Source organism: Maniola hyperantus, chromosome 8, assembly GCF_902806685.2.
Source record: "Maniola hyperantus chromosome 8, iAphHyp1.2, whole genome shotgun sequence".
Lineage (NCBI taxonomy): Eukaryota > Metazoa > Arthropoda > Insecta > Lepidoptera > Nymphalidae > Maniola > Maniola hyperantus.
This window is the reverse complement of record NC_048543.1, coordinates 11,645,072-11,670,869: the sequence shown is the minus strand read 5'-3', so window position 1 is coordinate 11,670,869 and position 25,798 is coordinate 11,645,072. Positions and strand designations below refer to the sequence as shown.

At 38.5% G+C, this 25,798-nt stretch overlaps 1 protein-coding gene across 1 annotated transcript; it reads right to left on the bottom strand.

The window, feature by feature from the left end:
• Positions 1-103: 103 nt before the first annotated feature.
• On the bottom strand, positions 104-24,452 carry Sap-r (prosaposin). Its single transcript, XM_034971422.2, has 21 exons — positions 24,267-24,452; positions 20,969-21,038; positions 19,167-19,311; positions 17,957-18,148; positions 17,725-17,758; positions 17,214-17,274; positions 14,299-14,446; positions 12,626-12,823; positions 10,551-10,664; positions 9,959-10,155; positions 8,757-8,854; positions 8,086-8,330; positions 7,105-7,287; positions 6,123-6,257; positions 5,811-5,948; positions 4,167-4,479; positions 3,701-3,831; positions 2,862-3,048; positions 1,616-1,755; positions 961-1,109; positions 104-464 (listed from the first exon to the last, which is right to left on the bottom strand). The coding sequence occupies exons 1-20, from the start codon at positions 24,319-24,321 to the stop codon at positions 963-965; spliced, it is 2,931 nt and encodes a 976-aa protein (XP_034827313.1). The 5' UTR covers positions 24,322-24,452; the 3' UTR covers positions 104-464; positions 961-962.
• Positions 24,453-25,798: the final 1,346 nt, after the last annotated feature.

Below are 25,798 nucleotides of genomic sequence, written 5' to 3'. Positions count from 1 at the left end.
GGTTTTTCTTAGGTAAAGACTTCTTCACTATTTGAGTCTGCTGGTGTGGTGAACAGAAAAAAATCGCGCTTGCTTAAGGATTATTAAAAATAAAACACTGATCTTTTCTCTCCCAATTTATTAGCATACAATAATTAGTTACAAAAGATTTATTTATCACAGGCTAACGTGTAAAAACATGAGCGGAATATAAAATTATGAATAGTTAGCATTATCGTTACGTACGAAATTGATAATTTGGACTAAACTTACTAAGACGTAATCAAAATTTAAGTGAAAATCATTTAGAATAGCAGGGGCGAAAAATCGTAAGGAATATGCTTATGCGAGAGTCAACTTAAACTAATTAATGCTTTGAAAATGAAATGAAAACTACAACAAACATTTGGTAAAAAAATATCATGACTTAAGTAAATAGAGATTACGTTAACTGCTTCATCCAATCTGCAGACATAAAAATGTACCTGAAAAAGAAAACAAAAATAACTTTTCTAACAGTTTATGTAAATGAACTTATTTTCTGAAAAACCTTTCATCATAAAACTGAGATATTATAAACAAACCGATTAAAGCTGGTCAATAATGCTGGTAAAATGACACGTCGCAGAGCAAAAGGAATAATATCCAGCAATTCGGAATAGCGGCGTCAATCTAATGATCGATGCAGCTTAGTCAAATTTACAATAAGTATTGTGATAATTTACAATCGTACAAATGGCTGAATTTATGGTATTCTTGCTGCAACAATGTATTTGAGTGAGTATCAGCCAATCAGAGGTGATTGAAATTTTTACACTGTAACTGTCAATTTACGGATGTAGGGCCCTTGGATATTTCTTCGAGGCTTATCTTCTGACACACGCCCTTGCTGCCCATCGTCTCGATCAGGTGTATGACACTCTCCCCATACACCCCCATCATCGTATGACACGTGTCACCAGTCACAGTGACAACACTCACCACTAGTTACGTCCGTGTCCCTTGTACATGCGCACGAAGGCCGCATCGCTGCTGGAACACAGGCCTATCTTCTGACATACGCCCTTACTGCCCATCGTCTCGATCAGGTGTATGACACTCTCCCCGTATATCTCCATCATTGTGTGACACTGAAGAAAATACGAAAATAACAATAAAAAGGAAAGTCCTGACTCTGTCATCAATGCCCAGCTCCAAGCCTTTGGACTTAAAAAGCTAAAATTTTGCACCAACGGTCCCCTTTATAATTTAGTCAAGGAATAAGGCCGTAAATCATAACCATGAGTTTTACTTTTCACGTAAACTAACTGGCCACTGAGAGGTATCCTAAGCACCCGCTTACGATACCTCTCAGTGGCAAGCGACGGGTCTCTCGACGGCTGGCGACTAATTTTGTTTACAATTGATAGAAATCGTGAAGAATTAAATGATCGGGTTCTTTGCAATGCCTTAGGGATTATATATAATAAGACTCCGGATCTTGGCAGTCGCAAACGACTACAAAACGATAATGACTGCTGCGATCCTTAAACGATTTAAAACCCCATCGCATCGCAAGTTTTTGCATTGTGAATTCTTATCATTCCGTAACACAGTTGTATGTTCCGGCCCGCAGTAAGTACAGTATAAATCTCACCCTATCGTAGTACTTGGCTGGCAACGCACTACAGGCCTTCTCCACGACATGCACGATGTTGCGGTCCACCTTGTCGTTGGCGAGCACCTTCTTCACGGCCATCACCACGGTCTCGCACACCGCGCAGTCCAGGATCTCTTCTGTTAACAACAAGACATCATCAAAAACTTGAAACAATCCACGTCAAACTTCTGGCTCCACGGAAGACCAGCGCTGTGCCTACATTCCCGCCATAGGCTCAGCAAATGCTGAGTGGAGTCCATTTTGGTACCACACACTACGCATCTTATTTTGAGTGATTATTTTATTTTTTTGTTTGTACATTCTGTGGCACCAAATAAACACTTTTTCTTTCTTTCTTTCTTTATTTCAAATGGAACGCACCGCAGTGTCTCGTGGTTCTATAGCCATACAACATATCTGCGAAAGTATTGGAAGACCCTCCCTATGTGAACAGACACACGAGTCGCAGGGAGCTGCTGAAATTCAGGCAGCGCAAAACTGGCGCGTGGAACTGCCTACAAGAGACCTACATAATATGTCTCGCGGTGAACGTCTATCGGATAATGATGATACTTGTAGTCGAAAAAGGTTTTTTTTAATTCCTATACAAGTTAGCCCTTGACTGTGATCTCACCTGGTGGTAAGTGAAGATGCAGTCTAAGAGGGTAGCGGGCTAACCTGGAAAGGGTATAGCAGATTCATTAAGGGCCATACCTCTGGTCGGTTTCTACGCAGCATCGCACCGGAACGCTGATGCGCTTGGCAGCACGGCTCTACCGGTTGGCTGGTAACTAGCCACCGTCGTAGAGGTTTAGACAAAAATGAATCATCATCATCATCATCATCATAATAAACCGATAGACGTCCACTGCTGGACATATGTCTCTTGTAGGGACTTCTACACGCCACGGTCTTTCGCCGCCTGAATCCAGCGGCTCCCTGCGACTCGTCTGACGTCGTCCGTCCACCTAGTGGGTGGTCTTCCAACACTGCGTCTTCCGGTGCGAGGTCGCCATTCCAGCACCTTGGGACCCCAATGTCTATCGGTTTTACGAACTATGTGCCCTGCCTATTGCCTCTTCAGCATCGCAATCTGTTGACCTATGTCGGTTACTCAAAATTTAATGGTGAAAATCAATGATTCCTGATTCCTTTTAAATCTTGTGCCCTGACTAGAGGTGTCATGACCTAGCTAAATGTAATGTAAAGAATATTAATTTAAAAATTAAAAAAAAATGGTTACCTCTAAATGTGCTGAAAGCCGTGGAGTCACACAGCTTCAGTTCGCGGCAAACCTCGTCAGGGTTGAGCTCCTGGGCCAACAGGCTGATGACCAGGTCGGCGTATTTCTCCACGAACTGATCGCATTCTGGACGGACCGATTTAGGCATGCTCTTGCAGATTCCGTGGACTACCTTCTTGATTTCCTCCTGTGACAGAAAAAACAAAACGGTCAAGTGCATATCTTTTTTACAGCAGGACGAGCAATGATATCAAACTGTATATTTGTGACGTTGATATTCTATGGCTCATAAATTGCGTGCTCGCTGATGAGTAAGACAAAAGATACAAGACGCATTAACTATTAGAATGGTTTGTCAACAGTAGAAGAGATAACGCTCTGCAAAATATGTGACCTAAATGCAGTAGTTTATACTTCTTTTTAACCGAGTTCCAAAAAGGAAGTGGTTCTCAATTCGGCCCGTTTTTTTTTATATACAATCATCGAGTACGAGGCTTAAGTTCGCTATCAACTTTATTTTTTTGTTTTTTAAAGAAAATATTACAATAAAACTTAAAGCTAGCTTATCTCATTACTATACAAATCATGCCCGCGTGGAATGGTGCCAAGAATACTGACTGCATTTCCACGCTGGACAGCCAACTTATCAACTTGAAATGGGCACAAAACATTGAAGAATCCGACCTGTTACATTACAAGCGATTGCTCTTGCCATCAAGGAATAGGCAGAGACAAAAATTCGCATTACAAAAAAAAACTTGTTTGGAAAAGCCAAACCATCCAACCATCCAACCAAACCAACAGTTTCCATTATGCAGTGAAAGAGAATAAACGCTTACGTCATTATGCTTGTCCGTGATCTGGTCGTCGATCTCCTTGAGCACAAACTCGCACACTACACACACGGTCTTCGGCGACTTCACGTTCACCGGACGCCCGTTCCGAGTGTGGTCTGGGATCTCGTTCGTTTCTGAGGCGATCGGAAACGGTTCAATTCACTAAATGCGAGGTTTACTAAAGTAAATCTCATGGAATTACAATAAAGGTTAGATAGATAGATAGAACATTATTGCATACAAAACACGAAAAAAAATCACCCATAATTGTATGTCGTCTTAGATTTCGCGTACTAGTAGTCCAAGTCCAAGACTATTGTACGCAACTTGGCGCGTCCAACAGGACCAAGCAATGAATAGTTTCATAGAACATTTGGTCTAATGGACAGGCATAAAACTGTCGAAAATAAATTCAATACAGCAAATTTCTTTTGATAGACATCTGGTAACTTTTTCACATTGGACTTACCGATATCTCCTCCAGCGGACGTCTCCAACATATGCTTGGGCAGCATCGGCCGCCTCCTGTTGTTCCTATCGCCCCTCAGCGCTGGCTTCTCGTGGAACTTATCAATCGCCGACTGCGCAACCTTCATCGGATCAGTATGTTTGGTATCATCCGTACACAATTTGAGGTAGACGCAAATTTCTTGCGCGTTCAGATCAGCGATTAACATCTCGATGAGCTGATTGGTGTACGTGTCAACGAAGTCGACGCATTCTGTGCGCAGCTTGGCGGACAGGTGGCTGCAAAGGCCGTCGAGCGCGTGGCGAATGTTTTCCTGGATTGAGGGAGCAAATCCGTTAAAACAACTTATCAGTACCCTTGTTATAAATTCGAAAGTGTGTTTGTTTGTTGGTTTGTTGGTTTATCCTTCAATCACGTCGCAACGATGCAACGGATTGACGTGATTTTTTGCATGGGTAAAGACCTGGAAAGTGACATAGGCTACATTTTATCCCGGAAAGTCAAAGGGTTACCACGGGATTTTTAAAAACCTAATTCCACGCGGACGAAGTCACGAGCATCAGCTAGTTATTGAATAAAACAAATTGAGTAGCTTTAAAGTATTGTAATGTATTAATGCGGTACTGGTGGGGTCATGGGTTTATTAAAAAGTGTCATACCCCTTCCAGGTTAGCCCGTTTCCATCTTAGACTCATCGTCACTTACCACCAGGTGAGATTGCAGTCAAGGGATAATTTGTATCTGAATAAAAATAAAAAAACGCTTTTGAAATGTGGTGCTGGAAAAAAATACTTAAAATATCTTTCTGTTTTTAGGACTAGCGCAGAACGCTTCCATTCTAAGGCAATTAAAAATTTTCCACCAGGTTATCAACCACATACATAGGGCGATCCTTGGTATATTTCGGAAAAATTACGTATAGAAACCCTGACAACCTTGAGGAACTGTTGGTTTCGAGCAGAGTGGAAAGAAAAGGCCAAGATTCGATCAAATCAGCACTATACTTGGCATATTTGACTACATAGTTCTGCAAATGTTGCGGATGAATCAAGATGGGGTAAAATCGTGAAGACGCGCAGCTGCAGAAAGATTACGTCACTCACCATTAAGAATGAAGATGCATGGAGGAAGACAGTCCACCATCTCCCTTTGAAGGGCAAAAGCCTAGTGCTTAAGACGTCCTATTCGAGGAATCCGGGGTGCAACCCTGAGCGGCAAAAAAATCTGAGTAGCAAACTCAGATTTTTTTAAATGCATTTTAACCAATTAAATATCACTTTTTCTTATGGTGAAGGTAAACATCTTGCGAAAAGCTGTATGACTGATAGTTTTCCATGATGTTCTTAAAGATATGCGGAACATTTTGCCAGCGTGCAATACTGGACCCTTCTCATTCTGAGAGGAGATTCGTGACCAATAGTGGGCCTCGATTACTGCTTTTACTGTGGCCCAGTTTTAATATTAGATTAGAGCCTCAATAGCTCAACGGGTAAAGGAGTGGTCTGGAAACCGAAAGGTCGACGGTTCAAACCCTGCCCGTTGCACTATTGTCGTACCTACTCCTAGCACAAGCTTGACGCTTAGTTGGAGGGGAAAGGGGAGTATTAGTCATTTAACAATCTGTCTGTGAAAGTATAGTCCTACCTCGCTGCGGTTGTTCTTGAGCACGGTCTCGAGCTGCTCGACGGCGAACAGGCACAGCGGGCAGTTGGACTTGCCCGAGTTGATCGATACATCGTGCACCGCCTGCGCCTTGGGGCACAGGCCGATGTCCGGGCAGACCTACAAAAAAAAAGCGACTTAAAATTTACTGCTGTACCATTTAAACAGTACAGTACCAGGCAGGAAATATTGTACATCGACCTTTAGAAAGAGAGCGGTTTCGTAGAGCGTTGTCTCTGTCGTTGAGACCAACAAAACGTCACATAAAACATAAACAATTATATATTAACTTACGCTGGAAGGATCGACCTCGTGTACCAGCAGCGCGATGACGGCCGGCCCGTACTGCGTCACGAACTGTCTGCACTCGTCGTCCAGCTCTTTGGGAAGCACATCGCAAGCGCCTTCCACTATCTTGGTTATTGCCTCCTAAACAATTAAATAATACTCATTTTAAAATTAATTGGGATGATGCCTTTTGTCAAAAATAAATTGAAATCCCAAATTCTCCAAAGTCTTCCAAAACTTGTAAAATCCACGTTCGCTGTTAGTTTTATGTTTCCTTACTATTTTGAATTATCAATTTAACTAAAAAGTACGTCAAATGTTTATGACGTCACATCTATGAATTTCATACAAGCTCCCTTACTAAGCGAGTGTTTTGAAAGTCGCTGATTTGACATCATCATCATCCCTATTAACCAATTTTTTTCTAAACCGAAAGTTGGAGTCCCAAGGTACAAGAATGGCGACCTAGCGGAAAGCGCAGCGTTGGAAGACCCCCTTAGTAAGTGGACAAATAACATCAGACGAGTCGCAGGTAGCCGCTGAATTCAGGCGGCGCAAGACCGTGGCGTGCAGAAATCCCTACATGAGACCTATGTCCAGCAATGGAGGTCTATCGGTTCATCATCATCTTCACCATCATTGTCAACCGCCGATTGTTCAGACATCGGTTGAGTGAATGAAATTGAGAATTTCAACTTTTGATTCATCATTATGATTAACCCATCACTGAGCACGGGTCTCCTCTCAGAAAGAGAAGGGTTTAAGCCATAGTCCGCTACGCTGATCCAGTGCGAATTGGCACATCTTTAAGAACATGATTGAAACATGAACTTTAAGAACATGAAGAACATGATGAACGCTCGGGCATGCAGGTTTCCTCACGATCTTTTCCTTCCCCGTTAAATATAGCAAGTGATATTTAATTGCTTAAAAAACACATAACTCCAAAAAGTTAGAGGTATCGTGGCCGGGATCGAACCCCCAATACCTCAGTGTCGTCGCGGCTCAGCTCCACTTGTATGTAGTGCAGGAAGTACTGGCAGAAGGAGCACCAGCCGTTCTGTTGCGGCTGCGCTATGAACATCCTCTCTATAGGCAGGGGTGGGGGAATTGTAGACTTTTCTACGCCGACAATTTGTACGTTCTCCTGCTTTTTAGTTCCCTGCGTAGCCTGCATGAAATAAAAACCTAAGTTAAAATCTATAAAAACATTTATTATTATTATTTAACACTAGCTTATGCTCGCGACTTCGTCCGCGTGGACTACAAAATTTCAAAACCATATTTCACCCCCTTAGGAGTTGAATTTTCAAAAATCCTTTCTTAGCGGATGCCTACGTCATAATAGCTATCTGCATGCCAAATTTCAGCCCGATCCGTCCAGTAGTTTGAGCAGTACGTTGATAGATCAGTCAGTCAGTCATTCAGTCATTCAGTCAGTCAGTCAGTCAGTCACCTTTTCCTTTTATATATATAGACACCAACATCCACACTAATATTATAAATGTGTAAGTGTGCCTGTCTCTCTGTTACTTTTTCATGGCCAATTCGTTTAATTGATTTTGACAAAAGGTACAGAGATAGCTTGCATCATGGACATAGGGCTACTTTTTATCCTGGAAAATCATAAAATCACGCGGGATTTTTAAAAATAAATCCACGAGGATGACATACTTATTAATGAAGTATTGATTTTAGAAGAATAAAAAGTAGGCTATGTGTTAAATCCAAGGTATTCTATCTCCATTCCAAATTTGAGCCAATCCGTCCAGCAGTTTTTGGGTGAATGAGTAACACATACATAAACACACACTCACTCACACACACTCTCACAAGCACGCACGCACGCACGCACGCACGCACACACACACACACACACACACACACACACACACACACACACACACACACACACGCACGCACACACAAACTTTCGCCTTTATTGATGTATGATATTAGTGTGACTAACCTTATTATAACTGTTGGCCTCGTCTTTCCCAATGAGTTTCGGCGAGGTGGTGAAAGCCCTCACGGCCAGCTCTCGCGGCAGCAGCGGCGCGATGGGCACGCGGGGCTTGTCGGTGCAGATGCCGATGTAGCCGCAAAGCTCGGCCGGCTTCAGTTCCGACACGAGGAAGTAGTAAATCGTTGAGTGGTATTCTTCCACTAGTTGTAGACACTCCGACTTGAAGCTGCCGGTTTGTTTGCAGAGACCTTTGTTAGAAATTTTAGAATCTTAATAACTCGTACAGCTATACCTTTAAGAAACAGTATGGCTGCCTAGAGCCAGAGGCGTTATCACGCGCCAATAATTGAGATATTTGTGGTCTCCTGCCCACCCCCATTCACACTCACACTCACATCGAAAATCACTCATACATCGATATATTCGAATTGATCACATCACTTAATTAAGTTGCCTTTTTTTTTGCTTTTTTTGAATATATTTTTAGCACAAACACGAAATACAAAAATGAGAGTAAAAACGAAATTATATAAATAAATAACCTAACATTAAAAATTAATATAACAAAAATTACAAACTTTTGAGTAACATGGTTAAGTAGGTATACAGCAACTTACAACTAAAGAAAGGTCATACCTATTGTATGAAAAATGAAATAATAATATAAGTCTTACCTGTAAGAACTTTGTGGAATTCAACCTCTGATGTGTTAGCGACCAGCGTGTCACGTAAATGCTTGATCACTTGTTCGCAAAACTCGCACGGGATATCGCTACAAAAAATAAAATCCATATAAGGTAGTGCGTAAAGGATTTACCATATTTGCTCTATGTATCAATTGTAATTTTGTAATGTCAAAAGTACGGTTTGCCGTACTAAATCCATACTAATATTATAAATGCGAAAGTGTGTCTGTCTGTCTGTCTGTCTGCTAACTTTTCACGGCCCAACAGTTCAACCGATTTTGATGAAATTTGGTACAGAGTGAGCTTACATCCCGGGGAAGGACATAGGCTACTTTTTATTCCGGAAAATTGAAGAGTTCCTACGGGATTTTTAAAAACCTAAATCCACGCGGACGAAGTCGCGGGCATCGTCTAGTAGCGTAATAATTCACACATGCAAATACAATGAGTCCTTTTTCAAAGTTTACGCATTCTACTAATCTAAATATATAAAAGGAAAAGGTGACTGACCGACCGACTAACTGACTGATCTATCAACGCACAGCTTAAACTATACGGATTGGGCTGTTTTGTATGCAGATAGCTATTATGACGCAGGCATCCGCTATGCAAGGATCCTTGAAAATTCAACCCCTAAGGGGGTGAAACAGGGGTTTGAAATTTGTGTAGTCCACGCGGACGAAGTCGCGAGCATAAGCTAGTACTATAACTACGAAATGGTATCTGTCTGTCCACTAGCTTTTCAGGGCTTATTCGTTTAACCGATTTTGACGAAAATTGGTATAGAAGTAGCTTGCATCCCGGGAAATTCAAATTCAAATTCAAATTTCTTTATTGCGAATATGGGTAAACAGTGCAGATATTACAAAACAAAAAGGTACAGCCAAATAACGGAAAATAAAAAGGGAAGGACATAGGCTACTTTTAATCCTGGAAAACCAAAGTTTCTAAACACCAAAATTCACATGGACGAAGTTGCGGGCTTCATCTAGTAATATATACTTGTAAAATCGTAACTAGGAAATTCAATACCTACCTACATCACACAACTTTTAGGGTCCACAGACCACAGTAAATCAAAGAACCCTTACATTTTCGTCATTACTTCTAACAGTAGTGAAGTCCTTCCTGATGGCTTCTAGAATGCGCTCAAAGTACTTAATAATAAATAAAACAACAAAACTACTTACTCTGAAGCCTTCAAGTCCTTAGTTTCATCAGGGAAGGTGTAGAGATCGTGCGAGTGGTACTTGTAGGCGCACTGTCCGCTGAGATGACAGACGGAGTCAGGGGTGAAGTCCATCCTCACGGCTTCTAGAATGTTCTCGTAGTACTTAAAGACGAGCATCGAACAGGAGTCGGAGAGGGAACCTACGTTTTGGCACACCTGGGAAGAAAAACAAATATAACTATTGTACCAAGTTTTTAGGAGCTACTACACTATACTGTATCCACGGTAAAGTTAGTAAAGTGCTCTCTCTGTAACGTAATCCCATACAAATGACAGAGTCAACAATCTCTGTGGGCGTTAACCATTTTGAGTTACCAAACATGTTCTCAAAAATATTCGAAATTCAATTCCGAAAATGTTTTCAAAAACATTCGAAATTCAACTAGAAAACACAGTTGAGTTTGTGACTGGTTGGTGTCTCAAAATGGTTAACGTCCACTGAGATTTTCGGCTCTATCATTTGTATAAGATTACGTAACAGAGAGGGCGTTATACTAACTTCTTTCCGTGAATAGAGTAAAACAATTTATATGTCTGAGTTGTTTCCTTACATTGAGTAGTCCGTAAAGGAAATCATCGTATTGAGTTGCTTCGAACCTCTTCCTCGCGATGCCAACCGTTCTGCGGCAGTTCGTACAATTCTCACGCAGTTTGAGTATCTCATCCTGGAACAGAATTGGGTATTTGACTCCAATTTTTTATTACTTTATTATAAACTAAACAACAATGTGTTGACACTAAATGTATCGAAAACCAAATTTATGACCTTTTCGATTAGAAAACCAGCTCAACCGTCTGACAATTTCATTATAAAATGCCATGCTTGTGATTATCAACAAGGAGACATATGTGACTGCCCGAACATTGAAAAAGTAACAGAGTACAAATATTTAGGAGTGATAATTGATCAACATCTAAACTGGTATAAACAAATAGACAGTCTGATAAAGAGAACCAGAAATCTTATATGGATCTTTAAAAAACTACGCCATGTTGTACCACCTGAACTATTAAAAACTATATATATCGCACTGGGACAATCAAATTTAATGTACTGTATTCCTGCCTGGGGTAGTGCATGTAAGACCCAACTCATTCACCTAGAGAGAGCACAAAGATCCCTATTAAAAGTAATGTATTTCAGACCATTCCGGTACCCAACACATAGTCTCTATACAACAGCCAAATTATTAACCATTAGACAACTATACATCTTACAAACTATAGCTCGGGTTCACCGCACTACTGAATATAATAGATCACTCCAAGGTAGAAGACGTAACCACGCAGTCATCAACACTGTTTCAAGTAATAGGACCCACTTTGCTGGCAGACAATATAAAAATCTTTCAACCTACTTATATAACAAATTAAATAGAACCTTAAACATATACGACATGCAACTCTTTAAATGCAAACAAACAGTAACTAGTTTTCTAAATAATCTAAACTATATTGATACGGAAAATATACTAAAATTTCAAATTTAAATTTAAATAAATAATTAAAGCTATATCAAATCAACAACATAGGAAACACACAGAACACACACTCACACACACTCAAACACACACACACACACACACAAACACATACACATACACGCACGACACACTGCATGCTAATTGTTTAGACTTAAGTATTTATAGTTTTTGTTAACACAACTATTATGTTTGAGACTGAGGAGGAGGAGCGGGGACCCTGAGACACAGGTTTATCAAACTTACTTCAGGGTTCCCGACACTAAACTGTAAACCGACATTGTTGTGATAAATAAAAAATAAAAATAAAAAAAAAACTAGGATAAAAATATGACGAAAGAAATGACGTAAACTGAAAAAACTAATTAAATCGATCAAATAACAAAAAAGTTATAAGCATTTAAATATTTCTGATTAGACAGAGATAGCGACATAGCATTTTGACGTCACAGCTTACTAATGCCATAGTATCTTCGTGCGGTTTCATACAAATTTTCGTTTTGCGAGAAAGGGATAGTAGACCCTCCCACTTCAAAATTAAAATGACTGTAACTTTGTAAATCTTTGTTAGATTTTTATATTTTTTTCAGCGTACGTCATTATTTTTTATCCTATCCTATCATGAATTCAATTTATCAAATTCAAAAGTAGGAAAATACCCAATTGTTTCATTTTCTATAATCTATACTAATATTATAAAGAGGAAACATTTGTATGTTTGTAATCGATAAAGTCTGAAACTACTGAACCCATTTTAATAATTCTTTCACCATTATAAAGCTATGTTATTCAAAAGTAAAATATTATGTACCACGGATGAAGTCTACAAAAGCTTATCAGTACCCTTATTATAAATACGAATGTGTTTTTGTTTGTTGGTTTATTGGTTTGTCCTTGGTTTGTATAAATAAAGACCTGGAGACTGAAATAGGCTACTTTTTATCCCGGAAAATCAAAGTTTTTTAAAAATAAAAAAACGGGATTTTTAAAAACCTAATTCCACACGGACGAAGTCGCGGACATCAGGTACTTCCAAATAAAAAACATAAAACCTACCTACCTCGAATAAATGATTTGACTGTGAATTTATACTCTCTCATAGTTGGATAAAAAATTATTCTATTCTAATCATAGAAAAAACTTACATATTCCTCAATGAGTTTGTCAATATGTGCGTTGTTACACAGCCCAGCCACCGAACACACAGCGTCGGGATTCATCTGCGAGGCCAGGGTCTCCACCAGCTCGGGAACGAAGTCGTCTGCGACCTTGATGCATTCCTTCTTCACCAACTTGATAGGTATCAGCTTGCAGCTGCCTTCGAACACCTCTTTCAGTTCTTCCTGTAAGGTAATAGAAGGATGATGGCTACATGGCTGAATAGAGGATGGCTTGATACCTATAAACAACCATAACGGTAGTAGATTGAATATTAACAGATAATTATTCAAAAAAGCCACAGTTTTGTAAACTTTAATTCTTAGTTACAAGAAAATTGGTGATCTACAGTCTACTCTATACAATAGGCTAACTAGAAACCGTAATAAGCTTGCATCTTATATTAATATTATTATTTATTTTCACCTGTAATTGACAACCGTACTGTTAGTGTATTTGAATATTTTATTGTCTTACATGTATGGAAGTTGTTGGTGCCAAATAATAAAAAAATGGGTAGGTACATCTTTAGGTCGGACACTGTTATCGGTCAACGCCTTATATTGTAAGAACAAGACTCGTGGGACTTATTAAAAACATTATTAATGATATCTCAGTAAGCATATGATTTATCATATAGTTGTTAATTGTTATGTATTTGTAAAATTATTATTTGTACACATAAATTAATTATAGGCGCTCCAAATATATAAAAGGAAAAGGTGACTGACTGATCTATCAACGCACAGCTCAAGCTACTGGACGGATCGGGCTGAAATTTGGCATGCAGATAGCTATTATGACGTAGACATCCGCTGAAAGGATTTTTAAAAATACAGCCCCCCTAAGGGGGTAAAATAGGGGTTTGAAATTTGTATAGTAAATAAGCTAGTAAGTAAATAAGTGTCTGCCTTTCTTGAGCTCATCATATCTGGTATAATTTACACATTCATCATCATGACCCATCGCCGGCCCACAACAGAGCACGGGTCTCCTCTCAGAGTGAGAAGGGTTTTGGCCAACCACGCTGGCCATGTGCGGATTGGTAGACTTCACACACCTTTAAGAACAGTATGCATAACGCTCAAGCATGCAGGTTTCCTCACGATGTTTTCCTTCACCGTTAAATCAAGTGACATTTAATTAATTAAAACGCACATAGCTCCGAAAAGTTAGAGGTGCGTGCCCGGGATCGAACCCCCGACCTCCGATTAGAAGGCGGACGTCCTAACCACTAGGCTATCACAGCTTACACATTAACACATTACCAAAAGCAAAATATTTTTTTCATAATTTTTGGCTGTCTGTAAGTTTGTCGGTTTGTCTGTGCTAACATATCCTGGCTTCTTGGTCCACAGTCCACACTCAGCAATATATCCTATGGAGGGCGCCATTTTGGCCCACACTAGACAACGTAGTCTCGTAGTCTCAATAGCTCAGCGGTTTAAGGTAATAGTTTAACCTCAATAGCTCAACGGTTAAAGGTGCGGACTGAAATTCGAAAGTGCGCCTGTTCAAACCCCACCCGTTGCACTATTGTCGTACCTACTCCTAGCACAAGCTTCACGCTTAATTGGAGAAGAAAGGGGAATGTTAGTCAAGGGCCACGGTTAATTTTCTTTTTTTTAAGTATCCTGTGCTGTGCCAGTGCCGCTGTTACCTGCGTCTCGTTGCTCTGCAGCTGGTCGCGCGCCTGCGTCACCATGTCCTTGCAGATCTTGCAGATGCCGTCGTCATCTTTGGGCACCTTCATGTTGGGCCACGCCTTTTGCACGCAGTGGTGCGTTGCTTTGCATTCTCGACTAGTACTGTAATTAACATACTTGTGATTTTAATCTTATTTAACACTGCAAACCCGCGCCTCGGCTTTGCTGTGGCACACAAGCAAAATTTTCAGTTTCTAGACCTGGTTTGAGCTCTAAGTTGCTCTGTCGGTCAGTCAGTTTTTCTTTAATATCTTGTACCTATGCAATCTATGGAACTAATTAATGATAGTAATTAGTAATATAAAGCAAATAGTCTAGAAAATGATTTAGGGAAATACCACCCCGGCGAAGCTGGGATAGTAGTCTATAATATAAAAATGAATTACTAAATGTGTTGCTCATCGCAAATCTCGAGAACCGCTGAACCGATTTCGCTAATTCTTTTTTAATAATATTCCTTGAAGTACTAGGATGGTTCTTACGGAGTTCTTGTCCCTCAATTATCTAAACTCCACACGAGCGAAGCCGGGGCGTGTCAGCTAGTAGTTTATAAAATTTAAAAAGTTATGTAGATAATAGGGTCTTGAACTGCAGTAATAAAATGAAGTGATTTTTTTGTATATTGGTAGTTTATGAGGCTAGAAATATAAAAAATCATGATTGTTCAGTCAGTCACCTTTTTCTTTTATATATTTAGATATAGATTATACCATGACTAATGGCATTTGACGCAGTTGCGGTTAAAATAAGAGGATGTTTCATCAGTGACAGATTACAAGCGAGCATTAATGCCAACATTGTTACAAAGTATCATGACTTGCAATAGTTTATGGAAGCTAACAAGAGCTTCCATTCCAAGTGATTTCAATTGCGGCTCAGTAAAAATCTACTAAAATTGAAATTATTTATATTTTACGTAAATAATTATACAAAATACTGAGTTTGTTGTGGGCTCTTCTCAGACCTGGGCGCGTTTCGAACCCTCGTAGCTTTAGTTTTAAGTACGTATTAATTATCACCACTATATCATATCATCTTACAAATAAAAATCTATGACAATCAGGAAGCGTAAAATTTTACCAATTCTAAATAAATAATTTGAGTTTGAGTTTGAAAACTAGATGATGCCCGCGACTACGTCCGCGTGGATTTGATATTTAAAAATCCCGTGGGAACTCTTTAATTTTCCGGGATCAAAAGTAGCAGCTATGTCCTTCCCCGGGATGCAAGCTATCTCTGTACCAAATTTTATCAAAATCGGTTAAACGGATGGGCCGTGAAAAGTTAGCAGACAGACAGACAGACGGACAGACACACTTTCGCATTTATAATATTAGTATGGATTGATAAATGAAAACTGAGTCCCCCTTATTCAGACGAGCAAGCTTTTTCTAATTCACTTGAAAAACTAAAAAACGTCGAACATAAAGGCACTGGAAAAGAAACCTGCTTGTCGACCCAATAAAAACAAATTAAAGATGTTTTTCTCGTGTTTTAACTTTTAGGTCTATCTTTGAAGCCCTTAATATACTTAGTAGCCTTTAAGTAATATTTTTCCCTCATTTTTCCCAACTACTAAATTGTTTTATTCAACTTACAGGAAAATAAATCCATACTACTTAATAAATGCGAAAGTGTGTCTGTCTGTCTGTTTGTCTGCCTAGCCTTTCACGGCCCATCCGTTCAACCGATTTTGACGAAATTTGGTACAGATATAGCTTGCATCCCGAGAAAGGACATAGGCTATTTTTTATCTCGGAAAATCAAAGAATTCCACCGAAGAAATCCACGCGGACGAAGTCGCGGGCATCATCTAGTTGATTATAATATAATTTAATAAAATCAAAGTTTACTATCATACAATACATACAAGTAAAACAGCTTTTTTAGAGGAAGGAAGAAGAGATAATATTACACATCCGCAAACAATTAGATAGGACGTAATCCCAATGTCAAGTACATTGGGATTATTTACACTATGTTAAGAATTAGTGTACACCAGGCGGGCCGGGTCGGAGTGCATAATCGCAAAAATATGACTAACTAGCTGACCCGGCGAACTTCCTAACGCCAACAGTAAATTCTTTTTCAGGCTTTTTTTAAATTTTTCTCTCCGTAAGAACCATCCTCGTAATTCAAGGAATATTATAAAAAACCGGCCAAGTGCGAGTCAGGCTCGTGCAATGAGGGTTCCGTACTACAGTCGTATTTTTTCGACATTTTGCACGATAATTCAAAAACTATGATGCATAAAAATAAATAAAAATCTGTTTTAGAACGTACAGGTGAAGACCTTTCTTATCATACCCCACTTGATATAGTTATCTCACTTAGAAAGTTGAGAATACTAATTATTAGTTCATGACCACCATCTAAATTTTTTTGTGTGATCTAACCCTAAATTCACGGTTTTCAGATTTTTCCCCAAATGTCAGCTATAAGATCTACCTCCCTGCCAAATTTCATGATTCTAGGTCAACGGGAAGTACCCTGTAGGTTTCTTGACAGACAGACAGACAACAAAGTGATCCTACAAGGGTTCCGTTTTTCCTTTTGAGGTAAGTGCGGAACCCTAAAAAAGAATTAGCGAAATCGGTTCAGCTGTTCTCGAGATTTGCGATTAGCAACACATTTAGCGATTCATTTTTATATATAGAGACTAGCTTATTCTAGCTAATTAGGTAACTAATTTGAGGCATGCCCGTAGGTGTCTTTTTACCCAAAGGTGCGTAAACACCGCGCCAGTATCCATGTAGTCTGCACCGCTACGTGCGTGTCTCACACACGCAAGCGCACGAAATTATCTTCACTTTAAAAAAGGCTTCGCTTATCTGAGTTTTATAATATCTTTGGTGAAAACATAAATTACCTGAAGTTACTGCACCAGTACGAAGGTCCCCAGGTACATTTGCTGGCGCCCAACATCATGGCTACAACAAAATAAACAAGTTAGATACATCCTTTCAACAAAGGGCTCTGTCCGAATAAGCTAAGCGATTTGGAAAACTATGCCAAGTACTTTTAGTAGGTCTTTACCTACACACGATTTATGCATATTTTAGTCCTTGATCTGCATGATTAAATAAGCGTAAACTGTAAAATATGTGCACTAACAGGGTGGTTTTGCTAAGGGAGAAATCTTGAAAATATTTTAGACACCATTATAAAACTAAAACTGATATTTTTATTTAATTTCAAATCTAATCGGTCCAGAAACCTCGAAAAAATCGCTGAACATACATTGAAAAAAATGGGCCGAATTGAGAACCGCCTCCTTTTTGGAAGTCGGTTAAAATCACATTCATTGTGACATTGAATTACAGCTAAAATAAAATTAGGACTTAAATCTTTTCAGTTGAAATAAATAAAATAAACCTTACGTTTATGCTTGGTGGGTTCTTCGGTCTTCTTTTTCTGTGAACAAAAATTGTATAGTATGAGTTTTGGAAACATTGATTTTTTTAAACTACTATATACTATAGGGCATTGCTCGGACCTCAGCACTATTGTTACCCACACCACAAATCGCGTGCGGATAGGCCGGAGTCCGGTAGTAGTAATAGGTAATTAAATCGGGGATTTGCTTGAAGTTAGATTTAAGGGGAAACTCACACTGAGCAGACTGTCCAACTTGTCGTTATTGCACATGCCCATGATCCGGCACATGGTCTCTGGCGTGGTGTCCGACTTCAGCACGTGGCTGAAGTACTGGCCGAGGTCTGCCGCGTTGTCCTTGCACATCCGATAGATGGCGTTGGACGAGATGTCGTGGCATCGTGAGATGATCCGCGATTCCAGGTATTCCTGAAGGGGAAATAGTTTTTAAACTGGGGTTTTTACATTTTATTTAACTTTAAAGTAGGGTTGTCACTTTGCTTTCGCGTTGCGTATTTCTCTTGAAAGTCCCCTAGAATACATTATTTTTAGAGTACATTTATAGAACAAAATTATTGCGACCGTCGAGGGCTTATTGACTCACGAGCTATAATTTTTTTTAATATACAAGTTAGCCCTTGACTGCAATCTCACCTGGTGGTAACTCTAAGATGGAAGCAGGCTAACCTGGAAGGGGTATGTATGCCGTATGGCAGTTTTTATCAAACCCATATCCCTTTGGTTCGTACATGGCATCGTACCGGAACGCTAAACTACTTGGCGGCACGGCCTTGCTAGTTTCTTAGTTAATTAATCAACTTTGTAATCTGGACTCGCTCTAAACCTAACCTAAACCTAAAGTTCAAGTTATGTGAAAGTAAGGTAGCAAGGTACTTAAAATTGCTAATGCGCGTGGCCGCCATTTTAGTGACGTCAGCACTAGACTGAAGTTTCGAGCTGATGGTATATTTTTATTTCGGCTGACGTCAAAATGACGTCATTTCGATGTTAAAGAGACATGGTTCCAGCGCAATAGCAATTTGCGGGACTTATACCTACATCATTATCTTACAAATTCCACAATAATTGACAATCAAAAAGTGTTGAATAGTCAGTTTGAATAAATGATTTGATTGGATTTGTTTATAGAATACTAGCGACCCGCCCCGGCTTCGCATGGGTGCAATCCTGCAATGTAGATACTAATGTGGTGTCAGTGAGGCTGCAGTGAGGAGAGCGCTTCCGACATTTTGTTCAAATATCGTCATATTTCAACAAATTAACACAAGCCAATATTAAACTATACCTAAAAACCTTCCTCTTGAATCACTCTATCTACTGGTGAAAACCGCATTAAAATCCGTTGCGTAGTTTAAAAGATCTACGCGTTCATACATACATACAGACAGCTGGAAGCGACTTTATTTTATACTATGTAGAGACTTACATCATTGATCATCTCCTTGACGTCCTTGAGCTCCCGGAAGAGCTGCACGAACTTGTCGGAGACCTCGTTGTGCGTGACGTCATCGCTCTGCTGCTCCCACACCGTGCCGATGCAGTGCCCCACCGCGCCGCATGCTGCTGCGCTCCTACGGTGATTCATTTGTTATACATAATCAGTACCCTTATTATAAATGCGAAAGTGTTTGTTTTTGGTTTGTCCTTCAATCACGTCGCAACGGTGCAACGGATTGACGTGATGTTTTGCATGGGTAATGGGTATTGGGTATAGATAAAGACCTGGAGTGAAATAGGCTACTTTAATCCCGGACAATCAAAGAGTTCCCACTACAGAGCACGGGTCTCCTCTCAGAGAGGAGGGTTTTGGCCATAGTCTACCACGGTGGCCATGTGCTGATTGGTAGACTTCACACACCTATGAGAACATATTGAACATTTGAGAACTCTCAGGCATGCAGGTTTCCTATGTAGGTATGAGTGATAGAGACAACGCTCTACAAAGCCGAAATGTCATTCAAAAGGCCGATGTACATTACTTTCGGCCGTGTACTGTACAAAATTGCATTGAGTTTGATTGGTTAGTATTCTAGAGTTATTAGTTTAGAGCCAAACTCCGTTTGTTTGGAGCGCACTACAACTACACCCCTCTTAAGTTCACCGTTGGGCGCAGTCTGCCGTGCACCCGCGTTGATTCATTCGTGATTCATATAACTAACGTGCTGTGAATCATTACATAAATAAGGAAGGTTATTCAATTCGATCGGTCCAACTGTTATTTACTGAGAAGCCGTTATGTTTTGTTTAAATTAACAACATTCAACAGCTCGTAACTTGTAAGATATTGATTATATGTTAGCTCATTAGGTAGGTACATAATTATTACATATATTTAGCGCTATCATGTATCGTAAACAATGTAGAACAAGCTTCTCACATTGCACACCTTCGAAAGAAAAGATTTGTTTTAGACCACATTTCAAAACGATAAAAATGGTTATTGTTAGTCTACCGTAAAAGATAGATATATACTATACCGGACTTTTTTTAGAGCTGTTTAAGAGGAACAATTGCACCGAACATTGTTTTCGTGTAACTTTAACTATTTAGGCAGCGCACGCCATGGAAGCTTACAGATGAGACGACATTTTTACTTTATTGCAATTTTCGAAGATATCTCAAATTTTTTTTAAAATAAAATATAGCCTATGTCACTCAGGAATAATGTGGCTTTCGACTAGTGAAAGAATATTTAAAATCGGTTCAGTAGTTCCAAAGATTACCCCCTACAAACAAACTTACAGACATTACCTCTTTATAATATTAAGTATAGAAGTATTGGGTAGTGATTAGATAAGAGTGATTGGCTGATGTATTCCAAAATAAGTATTATCATTTATTAGTATTATCATCCTCATTTTATTAGTGAACTAGCTTATGCCCGCGACTTCGTCAGCGTGGACTACACAAATTTCAAACCCCTATTTCACACCCTTAGGGGTTGAATTTTCAAAAATTCTTTCTTAGCGGATGTCTACGTCATAATAGCTATCTGCATGCCAAATTTCAGCCCAATCCGTCCAGTAGTTTGAGCTGTGCGTTGATAGATCAGTCAGTCAGTCAGTCAGCTTTTCCTTTTATATATTTAGATTTAGGTACTTTTATTTAATATTTTCATTATCATAACATACTGAAATCCGAGATTATTAAGGTTATGAAGGTCATAATTACTATACTATTAAGATTTAACATTATTGAATAAATGAATAATTACAGGAAACAACATACTTCAAGCTTTGGCACCAATATTTAGGTCCTTTCGCACATTCCTGCGGGGCTTGTCTTGCTGTGGACAAACCTGTGAACAAAATACATAGGTTCATATTAAAAATACCTATTTATTAGATAGATTTTGATGGATGATATGCCAATGGATTCATTATGATGGTCTGAGGGATTTGTCTCTTTAAAAATATAACCTTTGGGTCACATTTAAAGGAACAAAGTCGATACGACGGATGTATGTTACATCCATAAAAGTGGGTGCCTCCGAATTTTATTTTTTTGCTATAAAGTTCAAGTATTTTCAAATGAAAAAGGAGCAAGTTCTGAGTACATAAATATCTATAATAATTTTATTACAATATTAAAATGTACCAAATGATAGAAACACAATTTTATTATATACTAGCTGATGCCCACGACTTCGTACGCGTGGATTTAGGTTAAAAATCCCGTGGGAACTCATCAATTTTCCGGGATGAAAAGAAGCCTATGTCCTTCCCCAGGATATAAGGTAACTCTGTACCAAATTTCATCAAAATCGGTTGAACAGATGGGCCGTGAAAGGCTAGCAGACAGACAGACAGACACACTTTCGCATTTATAATATTAGTATGGATTCAGTAGTCAGGTTTTAGTTTTGAACTTTATGTTGTCCTAAAATATATAAGTGAATATGGTTATACCGGCATCGGAGTGAACTAGAGTGAGTGAACTCTCGGTTTGATCCTGAATCGACAATGTGAAATATTAGGCTATGCGTGACGTGGAATCAAAGAAAAATAGGCGATTCATAGGCTACCTAGAGTCAAATATAGAAACATTTGACGCTTGCCAGTGACGTCGAAGCCTTAACGTTTTGTTACAAGTTCCCTAACTGTTGTGAGGTAAGATTTGTAATGTCTTAAAAAAATTGTAGTAGTCCTCTGTCCCATACAAATCTTACAAGTAGGTATAGTAATGGAACAACACAAACATAGATAAATAATAATAAATGGAACCAAGTAAATATACAATGTAAGTATTATAGCCTGTTGCTCATTAGGTTTCTTTATCAGCATATCATATGACGAGCCAATAACCTTGTATGTAAGAAAAGGCCCCATAATTATTTATGTCTAAAGTACCTACAGTTTAATATAATGACCAGACTTTGCAAACAACACTCTTGATAACGTACAATTTTTACTTTTACTTTTTAGTTCAGTCTCGGGATGCAGTAAGATTCACACTCTTACTTTACTCACTTAATTTTGCATGATTCAGTTATGAACATTCCGGTATAATCCATACTTAGATAATAATAATCTAATACATAATAATATCTAATATTATAAATCTGAAGTGTGTCTGTCTGTCAGTCTGTTACACTTCACAATCCACCCACTTATTTGATTGGGATAAAACTAGCCTCATTTGCCCACCTCTCCAGGATGCAAGCTATCTCTGCTCTAAAGAGATGACGCTCGCGAGTTCGTCCAAGTGGATTAAGAATCCCATAAGAACTCTTTGATTTTCCAGGACAAAAAGTAGCCCAGGGAAGGCCATAGGCTACTTTTTTCCAGCTATTTCTGGAAATTATATATATTAAATTTCGTCAAAAACGTTCGTTAAACAGATATTTCGTAAAAATCCAGCTTCTATTGGTTTATATAGTTAGGTTCAATATGGAATTGAATTCTGCTAATGCTGATACACTACATTAAAACAAAGTGTTCAGGAGTAACCTAGATTGACTAGAGACAACAAAGAAATGTATTTATTGATCACTCGTAATAATTAATGCGAGCAATATCTACAAAGACCTTATGACCTTTGTACAATTTACTTAAGATAAAAATGACTAGGTATTTCTTCAAAACTCGTTTATTTTTAGAAGAATAACTCATATGGGTAGTATTTAGGTATTTAAAGACTTATAATATGATGATCTAAAGGTTAATTACCTTTATTTAGTTCATTAGTAAGTACTAAAAGATTTAACAATTGATAATAATCATTAATCATCTTTTAACTCTCTTAATTCATTTCTTGCTTAAGACATCTGTTTTTTCTGACATTCATCCAGAAAAAACTGATGTCTTGATTAAACAGGAAATGAATTAAAGAGTTAAAAAATGATTAATGATTATCAATTGCTGAAATGTGTAACATAAATTACTAGTAAATCAAATTAACAATAGAATGAAAATTACAAATCAAAATATTGAAACAGTAAATGGGAAAGCATTATTCACAGTAATATGATCCCCTTCTGTTTCCACTTTGCGCTGATCACAGGAAATGTGATATCAATAATAACGCTGCTGTACATATGATTCACAATTCACTTCTTTACTAAATGAATATTTACTTAATATTGACAGTACAGTAACATCTGTTTGGAAGCACAATGCTCCTCTGTCCATCCTGAGTCCAGTCTATCTGTTCTGTTGTGCCTTTTCACAGCTAAACAGCTGAACTGATTGTGACAAAGTTCAGATTCTTTTTATCCTATTAAAACAGAGAATTCCCACTGGGTGATAATAAACCTAAAGCCATAAGGATAAAGTTGCAGGCATCACCCAGCAATGTGACCGGTCGAGATGGCAATCAGCATATGAGGCGGGAGGACACCCTGCACACCCGGACGTCACCGGCGCTATCTCGCACCGGGGCTGTGTGGGGGGACGGATTTACTGTTCTAAATCAAAATCCACAATTACTATAAATGTAAAAGTTAGTCTGTCTGTCTATTTGTTACCTTTTTACAGCCTGCTTATTTAACTAATTTGGATAAATTAAAAAAAATTCAACAACAGTTAGAGATAGATGCAAGTGGGCTAACCTGGGAAGGAAATAATGGCAGTTTAATTAAATCCATAGCCTTAATTGGTTTCGGAACGCAAAATCTCTTGGCGGTACGGATTTGCCGGTTGGATTGGAAAATAGTCATAGCCAGTCTCCCACCAGATCAAAGATACACACTACCCTCATATAACTTTACAAAATAAATTTGTTTTCTTTTTGTACAGTTTACTTATTTAATGATGTATAAATTTTGTTATACTTAATAAAAAAACGTCTTTAGAAATTCCTGCAAGACTAACAAAAACAAGAGAAAATCGAAGCCAAAGAATGTGGTGGTAGCAACTACTGGCTACAACAGAACAAAATCTATTTACGAGTTCAAGTAGGCAGACAATAAATTCGCATATTACCACACGAAATGAAAATGCATTGTTACAAGGACAAAATACAACAATGAAATTAGCAATGTTGTAATGACTAATTTCATTAATTTAAAAAAACAGTAGTTACGCACCTGCGGAACACAAAAATGTTAGGGAGAGGAGACAAACAGCAAGTGTGTTTGTCATTGTTAACACTCGCAATTTAATTTTTAAAGTCCTCTTTCGATCTTCTCGCTTTTAAGACTAACAAAATACCCATTAATTTACGCTTTGTTGACGAATTTATTGCGTATTGATTTGATAAACAAATGTCAAGTCACGAATCATAGACAATAGATTTTGACAAATGACATGTGTCCACAATCCACATGTCACTTTTTCAACAGATTATAAATGTACTATCTATCAATCTTTCCTTGAAAAGCTTTTTTTATAGATAACGTAGTATTTAATATCACCCGGAATAAGTAAATCAAAAATTAATTATTAAAATTTATTTATTTTTAGTTAGCGAAACTTTATAACAAATGCCTTGTACCGAATACTTGTACTACTCGACAACAGATGGCGCGAGTGACGCCATACTAATCTATTTAGCAATAGATGGCGTTAGTGTATGTATTTATAACTTCTTTTCACGACCCAACAGTTCAACCGTTTTTGATGAAATTTGGTACAGAGTTAGCTTACATCCCGGGTAAGACATAGGCTACTTTTAATCCCGGAAAATTAAAGAGTTCCCACGGGATTTTTAAAAAACCTAAATCGACGCGGACGAAGTCGCGGGCATCATCTAGTATTTTATAAATTAAAATTAAAACAGAATTACACCGGAAACACCTACATCCATACTATTATTATAAATGCGAAAGTGTGTCTGTCTGTCTGTCTGACTGTCTGTCTGCTAGCTTTTCATGGCTCTACCGTTCAACCGATTTTGACGAAATTTGGTACAGGGATAGCTTGCATCCCGGGGAAGGAAAATTGAAGTTCCCACAGGATTTTTAAAAACCTAAATCCACGCGGACTAAGTCGCGGGCATCGTTTAGTATTATATAACTACCTACGTCCTTCTAGCGTTTCTTGAAAATAATTATAAAAATATTTAAGTCAAAATATTCTTGTTAGATAATAATGGCAAGTGTACTTACTTACTTATTGAGCAGACCTACTTATTTACACCATAACAAAATCAGCTATGAAGTTGAACAGTTTTCAAAGATGACTAAAGCTTGCCAACCCACATTTGGCGGCCAGCGTGGTAGACCAGATCCTTATCATTCTTAAAAGAGAACCCATGCTTAGTAGTGAGCCCACTATTGTTTGCTAGTAGATGATGATGATGATGATGATGAATTGATTCGATCAGAACGAGGGAATCTTCGACATTTATTACTTTGATTTGATACCTACCTCGTATTATCTTACCTTACTTAGTAATGATATTATATTATACCTATTAAATAAGATAAAGTAGAATGAGTACCTACCTACCTACTATATACAGTACAGTCTACCTGCCTACAGCTGATATACCATACATCATCAGTCATGTCTGTGCTTACCTACAAAAATAAAAGCCTATTGCAATTTGCAATTGGTATACGTATATTTCACCTTAGGCCATGACCACCATACAACAAGGTCCATTACAATAGTTTAC